At 46.5% G+C, this 13033-nt stretch overlaps 1 protein-coding gene across 1 annotated transcript in view; it reads right to left on the bottom strand.

Annotated features, from left to right (window-relative positions):
* The window catches only part of LOC144172438 (solute carrier family 28 member 3-like), a 59376-nt gene that overhangs the window by 953 nt on the left and 45390 nt on the right, over window positions 1-13033 (bottom strand). The window contains exons 8-9 of the mRNA XM_077701144.1: window positions 12593-12751; window positions 6942-7122 (exon numbers count right to left, since the gene is read on the bottom strand). Of these exons, the coding sequence (XP_077557270.1) occupies window positions 6942-7122; window positions 12593-12751 (340 nt within the window). The remainder of the gene's footprint in view (window positions 1-6941; window positions 7123-12592; window positions 12752-13033) is intronic.

A 13033-nucleotide genomic window follows, 5' to 3' on the forward strand; every position in this document is an offset into this window, starting at 1 on the left:
TTGTCCCCTCGGAGTAGGCTGGGGAGAAATGGAATGCGTTCGTTGTAGAACAGCCTAAAATGTGTTTTTTCTCAGGACCTCAAATTTAGTATTTGAGAGTGAGATGTGGTTTACTGTAAGCTCTCGGTCACATTCTTCACATCTCGGCTTATCTTGTTCATAAGGAGAAAGTTGTGTTTCAAATGTGGATGTCCGATTCGGAGACGACATAAATTAAGTGCAATGGGCCATTATTCATATGTGCTTGATTCCCACTCTGCTATAGTGGCTTTAACTATGTGAAGTTGTTGTTGGTTTCTTTAACCCATGAGGACTGCCATGTTTCTCTCAGTTTGCTCCGCATCAATTTCATACAGTCGCTCTGAGGAATCTGTACTTGTTTTATTGTTGCATTACCTGCCTGTGCGGCACATGCATCTGCTCTCTCATTTACATTGATTCCAATACGGCTAGAATCCCAGAACCACGTAATTTCTCGTCCTTGCGTTTTGTTGGTTACTAAACTGCGTATTATGCCCGCTATCAAGGTTTCAGCTGCATTTATGCAATGTAGTGCTATGATTGCGCTGAGAGAGTCTGTGTAGATAATATTGTTTCTATTTTTTAAATTATTCTTTCTGCAGCCACAGCAATGGCGCAACATGCCGCTGTAAAAATTAAGGCGCATTGAGGAAGGCTGATCAGCGTTTCCCATCTGCATTGCTCTAATGCACTCCCACCGCAGCATGATGTTTTGGAAACGTCTGTGAAAAAGGCCTTGTGTTCTTTGTATTTTTTGTTTAGCGCCAAAAACTCATGTAAGATTTGTTCGTATTGTGTCTGCTTTATTGAAGGTGTGTTAATGTGAAGTCACATACAGTACGAAATGTACACGAAAATTATAGTCGGTCATGTTTCTGGGCAAGTTGAGATAACGCGTCCAGCATACTGAGTTCTTGGCATTTTTCTTCAAACCGAAAGAGCAATGTTATGATAACTTGTGGCTCGTTATTAAACAGTGTCCTATAGAGGAATATTGTAACTATAAGGCAACACAGATGTTATGGCAGTGAACAGATTTTTAGGATGTATGAGCATGTCAGCATCGTTCTTCTACCCGTGAGAGGTGGTTCATTAGTTTCGACGTAAAGACTGTTTATGGGGGACGTCCTATATGCCCCAGACGAGAGACGCAAACCTAAATTGTGAACTCGGTACAATAGTTTCAAGTAGGCTTGTCCGGATAAGGCATGCATAAAGCAACCATAGTCTAAGCAATAGCGTACAGCTGAAGTATAAATTTGTAAAAAGCAGACTCTGACGCAACCCTAGTGTTTGCGTGACAGGATTTAAAATATGTTTAGAGCTCTGGATACTTTCTTTTTCAGCATATTCATTTGGGGCAGGAAAGTGAATTTTTTGTCAAACCTAATGCTGAGAACTTTGTGGTCTTTTTGTATGAGTAAGTTGATTCCCTTGAGGTATAGGGTGGGATTAGTCTGTAAGCCTCGTTTGAGTGAGAAAATAGGAACTTTTTTTTGCGGTGAAAACTGAAAACCATTTCGGTCTGCCTACTTTGTTGGTCTGTTCATAGTCAACTGAACGTTCTCACAGGTCGCTTCATTAGAAGACGTGCAAGCTATCTGAGGATCATCGACATAGAGGGAACACATAGGCGAATTAGTTTTGATATGGAGTTGATTTTTATGACAAACAATGTTGGGATTAGAATACAGCCTTGAGGCACCCCATTCTGCTGTACAAATATCCTTCAGAGGGTTGAACCTAGGCGCACTTAATGAACGGTTTGCCATGAAGTCCTTTAGGCAATTGAGCATTCTTGTTCGGATGCCTAATTCTACTACATCATGCATGATTTCAAACCTCCATGGTGTGTCGTAAGCCATGTCTAGGTTGAAGAATGTGGCAAGGCAGTGTTGTTTCACTATGAATGCTTCTCGTACGGTATTTTCGAGTCGGAAAGATGGTGAAATGTTGAGCACGCTCTTTGAAACCGCACTGGTGAACATCCATCAGTGCGTTTGATTGTAGCAAAGCGTAATCTGGTGTTCACGACAAGTTCACACGTTTTGGCTAAACAGCTGGTAAAGGTCTATAACAACTAGGAGCGGGTGGTAGCTTTTGAGGTTTCCAGGATGCTAAAATGAATGCTTTTTTCCAAGCTTCTAGCATTTTTTCCGGTACTCAAATTTTTTTGCAAGACTTCAAAAGTGCTGCTACAGAAAAACCCGCAGGATGTGCGAGCATTTCATAATATATATTATCTCGGCCGGGTACGGTCAGCTCACTGGTCAATGAAGTTATTTTTAGAGTTTGCTGTGCAAACTCTGGTGCGATTCGTTTGTGCCACCACATATTGGCACTCTGTTTCTCTCCTGTGTTTCTGTACAATAAGAACGCTTCTGTGTAGTGCGCTAAAGTTGAAACTCTAAAGAAATGTTCACACAGTATATCTGCTTGTTCTTCTATGCTTGTTTGTAGATGCGGTGGTATTAATGGGAAAAGTTTGGAGGGGGAGTATGTCCCATTGAGCTTATAAACTTGCTCTCGTATTTTTTTGATGTGACTGAGCTGTTTATGGACGAGACAATTTCCCCAAGGGCTTTGTCGGCATTGAGGTAGTCGTGCCTTTCTTTGCCTCTTTTCTTTTTAAATGTGTCAGGTTTTCCTGTCTTGGGTGCCGTCGAAAGGCTGCCCATGCTTTTTTTGCTGCTGTTTTTCCTCCATACATTCTCGGGTTCACCATACTTTGGGGTTTTGCATCACCACTCCCGTGGACTGTAAAATAGTAAGCGTGCAGCATTAAGGATGCAGGACGTAGACACTTCATTAATTTCTTCAATGCTTACAGTGTGAGAAAATAGTTTGCCTAAATTCGCTTCGGAAGTCTCCAGACGGCAGACGGAGGTTTTCCGCGGCATGGTTTCGTTGTCACAATGGTTGGTGCTGATGTTACGTTGGTAACCACAAGTATATAACTCCCGTATGAATTGTCAACGATAACCCAATTAAAATAGCCAAACAGAGGGCGAAATAACGAACAGATCTATACTGCTCATCTTATCTGAGCCTGGACAAAAGTATGCTGGCTCGGCGGTGAACAGAAGACAGGCATTATTGAAAAAAGTCTTCTAAAATTTAGCCTTTACGTAAGTATTTTAACTCCTCCAAAAAGAAGAGTGGGCATTAAAATGTCCAACGATTAAAAGCGGCTCTGGAAGCTGGTTTAGTTGGCCTTCTAAGGCTTGTAGTGTTATTGTGAGGTGTGTTTCGAGGTGGAATCAGCACATTGTGATTATTTAGAACGCTACTAATGTGGCCGCTTCTGTGCCTTACCTAGTCTCCAGTTCGTGTTCTCGCACTGCGATACCTTTTCTGGCAACTATTGCAGCGCCACCAGAGAGCCTGCTCGCCTGCTCTCGGTAGCAACGGAAGAGGTGGTACCCAAGGCCACAGGTGAGTGAGTGGCGAATGTGTTTGACGTTACTTAATTTTTTTAACAGTCCTCCGCTATTCCACTGCACTAATAATGCCATTTCCTTTGTATGAATTGAAGACTAGGTTTGCGGTCCTGTTATTCGATGCTTGTTTCTTTTTGCATTTTCTAGGGAGTTTCCTGCGCCCCTACAAAGCGCACGACCTATAACCTCTTTCAGTTGTGTCCATGGTCTCTCTAAAGACTCTGGAGGTTCGTGCAGTACGCACGGGTCTTGAAGTGTTCGACCTTGCCGTATGGGGTAAGGCCTTGGAGACTGCCGAACAGGAGGCCAATGCAGCACGCTTTGGAGGTGGTTGCACAGCGCTAGCTTTTTCCCCGGAGCGTGGGGGGGGGGGGGGCTTGCTTCAGCCTCACTTTGTGTGGCCTCAGCAGGCGCCGAAGACCCCTGTAATGGCGCACCCTGTAGCGCCTAAATGGAGTAGGCGCGGTACTGCACCGGTGAAAGTAGCTTCTTTGCTTTTAGAAATGTTATGTTTTCTGACACTTCGAAAGCGAGTATTTCTTTCTCTTCTAGCATGCTGGTCAAACACGAGTATGCTGCGTGGTTGCCCTCGCAGCCCACACAGAGGTATGGTGCAGTTTCTCCGTTTTAAGCAGGATGCTCTTGGGAGGCACATTTGGCGGATGTCCGTTGGCCATGGCAGCTCTGCGAGCCGTGACCGTATTGTTGACATTTATACATAGGCGTGGATTTAGTGTGTAGTGTCTAAGTTTCATCTCTGGGTAGCATACCTCCACAGATTCTGGAAGTATGCTTGATGCAAATATTAGTACGACGTGCTTAGTCTCGATTTCTTTGGTTTCTCGTTTGATTTTGACTTGATAGATAATCCTGACGCACTGCTCTTCCTTCTGGACTTTCTAAGAGCTCCTCCTCAGTCAGGTACTTTAAGCCGTCGTCTGAGATCACCCCACCGACCTAATTTAGTGACCTAGTTTACTGACCGAAACGGGGATTTCTCCAAAATACATTAGTTATGGCAGCTTCTCATGCTGGTGTTCGTAGAGCACTTCCTGAAAGACGTCTCCGTTTGCAAGCTTCTTAACTTTCTAGCCGTTACAAATGGTGATTATGAGTGCTTGCCACTACAAATTGCGAGACAGGTCGGGCGGTTTTCTCTGCGTCATTACTGTGTACCACGTAGTAGCGTGGAAAGTTGCTGACATTTTTAGTGAAAAACTTGGTGGTTACATCCGTGCCCCCTCTTTTGCGAGAGAGATCATTTGAACAAAAAAAGAAGCCGTGAAATAAATTGGTTCGGCCATGCTGCCAGTTACCAACCATGGAGCCCAACAAGGGGACGGGGCAGGAACTCGGGAGCAAGTAGTGCCCACGCCCGCTGAACACCATGACTATATCCAAATATGGCTGAACCACTCGCCACACAAGGTTAACCCTATCCTCCGGGAAAAATGGAAACTTAAAAGGAATGAGGAATATGAAGAATATAGGAATGAAGAATATAGGGAAGCGAAAGATGAAGGGGAGGACAGGAAAAGGTGATGGCAATTCCCCCCGGACGGTCAGAACAAAGGTGCCGCCTGCGAGAAGCGGAGGAAAGATTGGTGTGTTGCCTTCGCCAAGGGGCATTAAAGGCCCAAGGACTCGGCGTCGCCTAAACCAACAGGATCTCTCTTTTCCCGGACACAGCGTTGCCACGCACAGAAGTGGGTGCTCGGGATCCGTGGTGTCACACCGTACACGCAAACATCTGCTGTAACATATTCCTCGTGCTGGGTCCCACAGGGGCCCGAAAAGTCCGCTATCCTTTGTCACGCGTGAAAAACAGATCGGGTCCCGCATGGAACAGTACAAAACCACGCGTCGCCCACGTGTCTGTTTTGCGCTCAGTCAGATTTTATACTTCCATCACGAACGTCATTTACGTGCTCTCCAGACTAATACATTCCCCCATCCTACACGGCTTCACCTTTTCGACCGACAGAACTCCCCGCTTTGCCGATTTTGCGGAGAACCCGGAACGCTACGCCATATGGTCGGAGGACGTGACCAATCTCCACTGATTCCTCCCAACCTGCAACTTTCCACTGTCGAGCTTTGGGAGAGCGCCTTGGCGAGCACCAGCCTGGATGACCAGCTTCGGCTGGCTCAAAGGGCTGTCGATGCTGCCCGCGCTCAAGGCATCCTGAACTGAGGACGCCTCCTTCAAGCTTCAGCACAATCCCCCCGGTTGATTTAAATAAACGTTTATTCTCTCTCCATCTCTGTCACCGAATGAAGCCACATCATCTCGACTTTCAGTTTGAGCGAGCATTTTCCACGCATTTAGAACTTGTGTTTGCTACCCTATTGCTGCCACACCTCAAATAATTTATTCTGAGCCTATCATTCTGCTTGTGTGCTTTGAAGGCCAAACCATAATGACTTCTTTTTGCGATGCGTATCGAGGAGTTCCACACTACTACACGGCGTCGGCGTATCTTTCTTCGCTCTTGTTTTTTTCTCTTTTGGCCCGAAGTACATCGAGAGACAGACTGGCGACACTTAGTTTTACCGCATCCCTAGAACCAGACAATGGGCGGGGAGCACTTGTAATAGTCGCGTGCGGCCACGTTCGGCCACGCGATATGACGTCATAGACGCACGTACCAGAATAACTCACTCACCCCCCCGCTCGCCACGTGCAGATGGCCACGTATGCAGTGCACTCGGATATTACAATGGAGACACGCGTTCGATTCCCGTATGAGCACCAATGTCACTCAATTTGCGTTCAGCCTAAACGATTTGTGTATGAATATTGCCGAGAAATAGGCATTGGGTTTGTTTGTTTATGTTTTGTTTTTAGTGCCCGGCTGCGTTATCTGTGTCCCAAGCGAAGCGCGTGTTCCATTCTTTATTTTTATGCCGCACGGGTTATCTCATTCCGATAAGGAGAGCGTTTCGTTTTAACTTCACAAGCCTCGAATATTCTTCTTTGATCTACAATGTTCTAGATGTAAATCCACGCTTCGAGAAACACTCGCGCCGAAAGATAAAAGCTTGTAGAGCAGACGCCGCGGTATTCCGATTTCCGACGCTCGCCTGCGTACCTCACTTTGTTGACTGCTGCTTCGCCGCCTGTGTATTCTTTGAGTTGTTAGGGGAGCAGAAGCTCGCTCCAAGAAACTTGTTTTTCTTGAAGGCAACTGCGTCGTCTTTGGCATCGTGACAATATTTATCTACGTATGCTCCGGAACACCAATTCCTACATTTCAGTTTGTCATTATTTACTGCCGTGGTAATTCTTCTACCTGACAACAACACCTCTTTTGCGCACAAATCTCGTCACTTAGGTCTTTCGCCTTAAGCAAACCTATTTCACATCCTGTTTCCGCCGAAATTGCTGCCCAGTATATCTATCCGTGACCCCACAAGTCAACATGCAGTCAGAGTGTGTGAAGTTGCGAGGAAGAATTTCCGTGTCGTGGTTATACTTGCCGATGGTGCAGGCGGTAAGATAGTTTGCCACGCAGCCGGCGACCAGGGCACTGAAGCCGATACTAGCCAGGTCGGTGGACCGGTTGGGTGCAATGGTGCTGATCACGCCAAATGCCACCCCCAGTGAGCTGACGTTGGCGAATCCACACAGCGCGAATGTGAGCACACGCCGGGTACGCATCTGGGATGGCACGCACGAATTACTGGTCAAGGCTTATGTATGCAAGCAACGGTAAATGTAGTTCACGTAGGACTAAATAACTTAGTCTTCTCTCGCCGTATAAACACTTCTGTGTCCTCGTTTTATTCACTGACAGCAAATTTATGTCTTGCGATGTTTTGGTCCGGTGGCTTCGTACTGCCACGTTTAAAATGAGGAAACTATTTAGAGTAAGCAACGTGTTGACGATTATAGATTACATCATGGTTGATGGCATCAGTTATGGTTACTGCCGCTGAGAGCTCGGTATCAGGGGCGGGAGGTTCCGTTCCGCTAACCTGACGGCACTTCTCTTGGTCCAAGCAAGCCGTCCTTCTTTTCATTGGCTTCAAAACAATTTAGGACAAGGTTATATATTACAACCAGCTCAATTAAAGATTACTTCCCCCGCATTCAGCCCGTCTGAAACGAGAAAATTTACACCATGTTCCCGCCAGGGGAACCATGGGTAGATGCGACGCATCTGGGGGTTTCCGTTGCGTTTCCGTTATGTTGGTTCCATTTAGCGTGTCAATTTGTTGTTGCTAGCAATTTGTTGTGCTAGAATTTCTGGTATCTGGTTGGCCGGTGCTTGTTACGGTTGCGCCGACCATCGCGATAGCAGGCCTGTTAGTCTCTATTCAAATCATCGGTGGTCATCGGATGTCATCAGAGAAGGCGAAACGACTGAGCGGAGCGGCGCATTTACCGCGTTTATATGTACCGCGCGTTAACGGTGAGGGGAATGAGAGAGAGAGCAGCGCATGCGCATGTGTTCGATGTTTAACCGAGCGCTAACGCGCTCTGACGCACAGCTGGCACGGCGACGGGAGCGAGCGCTAACACGCAAATGGCGCTGCGGTGAGAGCGGCGTTAGCGCGCAGCTGGCGCGGCAAGAAGAATGGGGGAGGGATGCGGACTACGGAAGACGCCGGAGGGACAAGGCGAGTTAAAGAGATGCGTCGCATCTAACAAGAAATGCCAGAAGCACCATAAAAAAAGTGTGCGCTTTGATGTACTTTTGCCGTGCATGCGCTTAACATGCGTGTTGCCGGTCGAGGGAGAAGGAACGCATCGTTCCGAGTTTGACCGGCTCAAACCCACGCAGGCCTCGAAGCTAGCTGGATGTCAGAGCAGTTGTGTCGCAGAGTTTGGCGGCCTTCCAAACAGATGCATTAATATCGATTTAGGATTGGTTCAAAGCGACATGTGGTGGTCATAATCGGGGGAAGACACCTTGGCATCTTCATAAAGCGTGAAACTTCAGTGTCATTACGCCACTATTAAGGCGCCTTTTTGCCCGTGTGCATCCCCTGAAAAGAAGTGAGCGGAAATAGTTTCAAAGAAATTAAGAGGACTTCAAAGCCTAAGCTTGAACCCCCGTGTCCAGTGCCTCAAAACGACTAGATTGTATTCCTTTTTAGGGGCCAAGCAGCTACAAGGTTCTTCTTGAAGACTTTCTACAAAATTTGACAGTGTAATCGCGAGCCATAGCGTCCATCATCATCATACATGTCATATATGCCTTAGCGCCATCACCATAGCTGTAATAAGCTGAACTGTTAGATGGTCGGGTAGAGCTAGTTCATACACCTTGGTGCAGGCCCTTAAGCGCGAAAAAATGAAATTTTTTGGCGTGAAAGACAAGGACAGGAGCCAACTTCCAACTAATTGTGACTTCCAACACGAATTACATGTAGGTCACAACAACAATACTTACAGGTAAATAACAGTCTAACTGCGCAGTGTACGGCGCAGACTCCTTACTTACCCATTTATGTTTTGCCTGTACCCCAATACCATCTGCTCCTTACCAGTCAAAGGTATGCAGGTCGTGGTAACGCAGTTGCTTCCCTCGCGCTGCATTTCATCGGCTTCCACAGTATCTCGTTAACGCTGATTCGTGTCACTGATCACAACACTGCATTCTTCAAAGTGCGGCGTGCACTCGCAACCATGGCAATTAATGGCCAAATGCACGTCGGTGCGCTTTTATACTCGATTTGCATGCTCCCCTAGGCGTTGATTCATCCACCCAATCATTCTGTTACGACAATACAAGATCATGACCGGTCCGGATCCAGACCTGTCATGATAAGGCATATCACATGACGGCGACAGCTTATACGTGACTCCTTCATTGGAGTCTACGTGCTGATTTTGGTGTTCATCATTGAAGTCCACTACGAGAACTAATATATGAACATAGGTAAAGTGTTGGGAAATATTGTTTGCTCCAGCAAAAGTTGTTATGAATGTATGAGTTGTGGAGGTGGCCGAGATGTAAAGTGTCCATGGTATAATACGTTATGTTGGAACATAAGCTGGCAGCCTTGAATGCTTGGCTGTGTGCAGTCGAGTAAACCGCTCTTTTGATGCCCCGCGCTCTGTCTTTTCTCCTGAAATCGGACATGTGTCAGCGCAGAGCGCGGATAGTTTTTCAGGCTCAGATATGTTGACTTTAACACCGCCCACTAATTAAATTTTACAAATTCCATGAAATGTAGGGGGCTGCAACCGTCTGCTTAGATTAGTGGGTCACTTTGTGCGAATCGCGCCAGCCGGCCTACTTTAAAGACCGGCCTACCTTAGGAGGAACGCCTGGAATTCGGAACTGGTGTCAGTGAAGTGATTCGATGTATTCTTCAGCGCACCACGGTGACCGCTTCTCGCAGTGGCTCTTTCAACCAGTTCTTGTGAGTGGAGCTAAGTGGCAGCACCTGTTTCCGACTGAGAGGGTCGTATCTGACTGACGTGACAGTGAGAACTTAAGGTTGACGTCCGAGATGTTGAGACTATACTGCTAAAGCACTTCGTGCGAAACCTCTAGGGAGGTTACACCCCCTGATTATCTCCGATGTTTCTGACGCATCCAAGAAAACGCCTCTTTATCTCTGCTACCCGACACCAAAAAGTCATCAACATAAAAAAAGACCTAAATGAACACTGAAATTATCTGTAAACATCGTGGAAATATTTTCGCAAATTGTATCATGGAGTCCCAGGCCATGTTTTGACCCCGCTGGGAGCAATTACGCGACTTTATTTAATAGAAAAATCAGTTCGAAAGTTCTGTTCTCGCCTCTGCATCTCCCCTACCAATTTCCTATGATGTTTCGTATGACTCTTACTCGATTAGGCTTGGCTTCACTGCGCTACTGCGCGGCTCACCGACCCTCCGACAGAGTAAGTCGGCCGAACACGAGAGCGTCGTCGCACTTTGTTCGCTCAGTTGAAACTAAGCGCCTGGAAGGATAGGCCCTTAGTTTGTTACATCGTATACTGAATCAAGCTTAGTAAAGTCTGTGGAGTCAAAGTTGCTCCACAAAAGCGCACGTGCTACGCTTCGGTGAATGGTACGTTAGTAAAAAATCTAAGGCCAATTAAAGGCGGGAAATGGGACAACAGAGTTAATATAGGTACTACTAAATTAAACGCAACCGGAACTTTTATTGTAAAGCCTAAAACCAAAGTAAAAGAGTATTTTTGTGTTTGGGTAACTAGTACAGCGGTCGGCAGCACGACGGCGCATTTGCGATCGATTTTGCTGCCTGAAGAACGCATTAACTAGAGATAAGACATTCATAATAATTTGGGTTACGCCTACGGCACAAGCGTTATTTAAAAATAGTCATTTAAGCTGCTGGAAATACTGAAAACACTAAACTATCCAACAGGACACCCGATATACACTTTATATTTTCATACCAAACATCGCTGTGGCTATGGCCGAGGGAATTGAAGCACTAGGTGTAGTATGTCGCAATCGGAAAGTTCGGATTCACGATAGGTCATGTTTTAGTGTTTTTTGTACTTAGGTAATTTGCCTTATTAACATTTTTGCGCTGCCACATTCATTGCTAAACAAGGGAGTTTGGAGACTGCGCGCAGACTGACACTGACACGCTGGCGAGTTCTCGTTGGCGTGGTGTTTACATAAGCAGCGATTGCTTGCTGGCACAGTGCTAAAGCAGCCTACCGTCGGCCTCGTGCCAACAAGCCTCTTAGTACACATGGGCGAGCCAGGAAAGCTCCAAAAGTAGGCGCGAACTGCCTCGTAGTTCAGTGTTTGTGATGACACGGAAAGCGTTCAACCACTGTGCCAGCCTGAGCTATTGAATGTTACTATACTAAGCGTTCCTCGCAGGCTTATCTGACCCATTCTACAGTCGACAATGTGTCATAAGCAGAACAGGCCGATTCCTGAGATGTCGAGATTGTCTAACCAACGGTAATGTCGAAATCCAAGCGTGTTGTTCACAGAACCAAAACTGAAGCTGGTTTGAATTACATTCTTCGACATTGTCCGATAACATCACAACACGAGTACGGGGAAGTTGTTGCGGCCGTCGCAGATGTCGCAGGGTATTCTTTTTCTCCCAGAGTTTGCAAATGAAATACTGCTTTATCGACTGGATAAATGATGAAAAATGTGTGGTCTTGAGCGATCGAGTCGATGTAACGCAAACAGAAATAGTTTGACATATTGGGTTGCAAATGTGTGGCTTGGTATTTGTTCCTGTGTATTGGCTTCGACATTATAACTAGATATGACGATATTTTAGCTGACAAAGTGGTTAGTCATAAATTTATTTTATTCCGTAGTCGCAGAGAAAGTGGACCTTGTCAGGTTTATGAAGCCGTTCCTGGGAAGACTGCAAAAATTTCACGTCAACGATATTGCAGTTAAACCGGTCCTATGACAGTTGCGAATGTCAGATGGGAAGATTACCGTGAACAATGTTGTAACTTGCGCTTAGTGTAAATTGATTGTGTAAAAAATATGCTTTTTTTTTCACTGTAACAAACAGTACTTTAAGAGGGGAAGCTATATATACCTCTAGCCCCTACGTGCATCGCCCGCATTCCCGCCCAGGAGGTTCCCGAGATGGGAAATGTCGGCGAAACGAACGCGTCCATGTGCAGAAAATATCAATAAACACAACATCTTGACGTATACGTTCACGTACGTCTATCGGAAGTCTTGCGAGATGCCTTACAATGGAACATCACTGATTCATTATACAGCAGATACATTGATACCTACATTCATGCATAGTGTTGTATGTATATGTGTGCGATTGCATTATTTGAAGTTAAGCAATATGCACACGAACCCGCCGCGGTGGATCAGTGGCTAAGGCGTTGCGCTGCTGAGCACGAGGTCGCGGGTTCAATTCCCGGCCGTGGCGGCCGCTTTTCTGATGGAGGCGAAAAGCAAAAACGCCCGTGTGTACGAGATTTCGGCGCACGTTAAAGATCCCCAGGTGGTCAAAATTAATCCGGAGCCCTCCACTACGGCGCACCTCATCGCCTGCGTTGTGTCGGCGCGTTAAACCCTACAATCAATCAATCAATATGCACACGAGCTATATCGCCATCCACTTTGATATGCATCGGCAAAAGGGGCTGCCAGCTGTCTAGTTGCGGTGATACGAGGCTGACGTCGTACCGACAAGGCTCCGTTGCCCACGTGCGATGTGAGCTCCCGGTACGCGACGACTTCGCTCGAGAGCAATTCCGTCGCCAGAAGCCGGGCCCCGAAGTGTACCTCGTCCAGGCCCACGCCCATGAGCAGCACCATTGGCTCCAACAGCGTCGTCAGGATGTCCTGCATCGGCAGAGGTGGCTTCGCTTGGCTTGCTTAGCCTAACATTCCGCCGCTGCCAAAGAAGCTCCGAGCATACAATAAAAGCACAGGAAACATCTGTTCAGCGACGCCATGGTTCGGGTTAGCGGCTGTGCCACATGATAGTTAGTTGGACTTTGCCGTTTGACTGCTGAAGTAAAAATGGTTTCTTGATTGAGCCGTACAATCCGTTGCTATAGTAACGTAAATAGCACCGCTATATCTATAGCAACGGAAAGAGCACGGCTACGCATAATATTCGGG

Source organism: Haemaphysalis longicornis, unplaced genomic scaffold (assembly GCF_048455015.1).
Source record: "Haemaphysalis longicornis isolate Haplotype H1 unplaced genomic scaffold, Haemaphysalis longicornis Haplotype H1 scaffold_203, whole genome shotgun sequence".
Lineage (NCBI taxonomy): Eukaryota > Metazoa > Arthropoda > Arachnida > Ixodida > Ixodidae > Haemaphysalis > Haemaphysalis longicornis.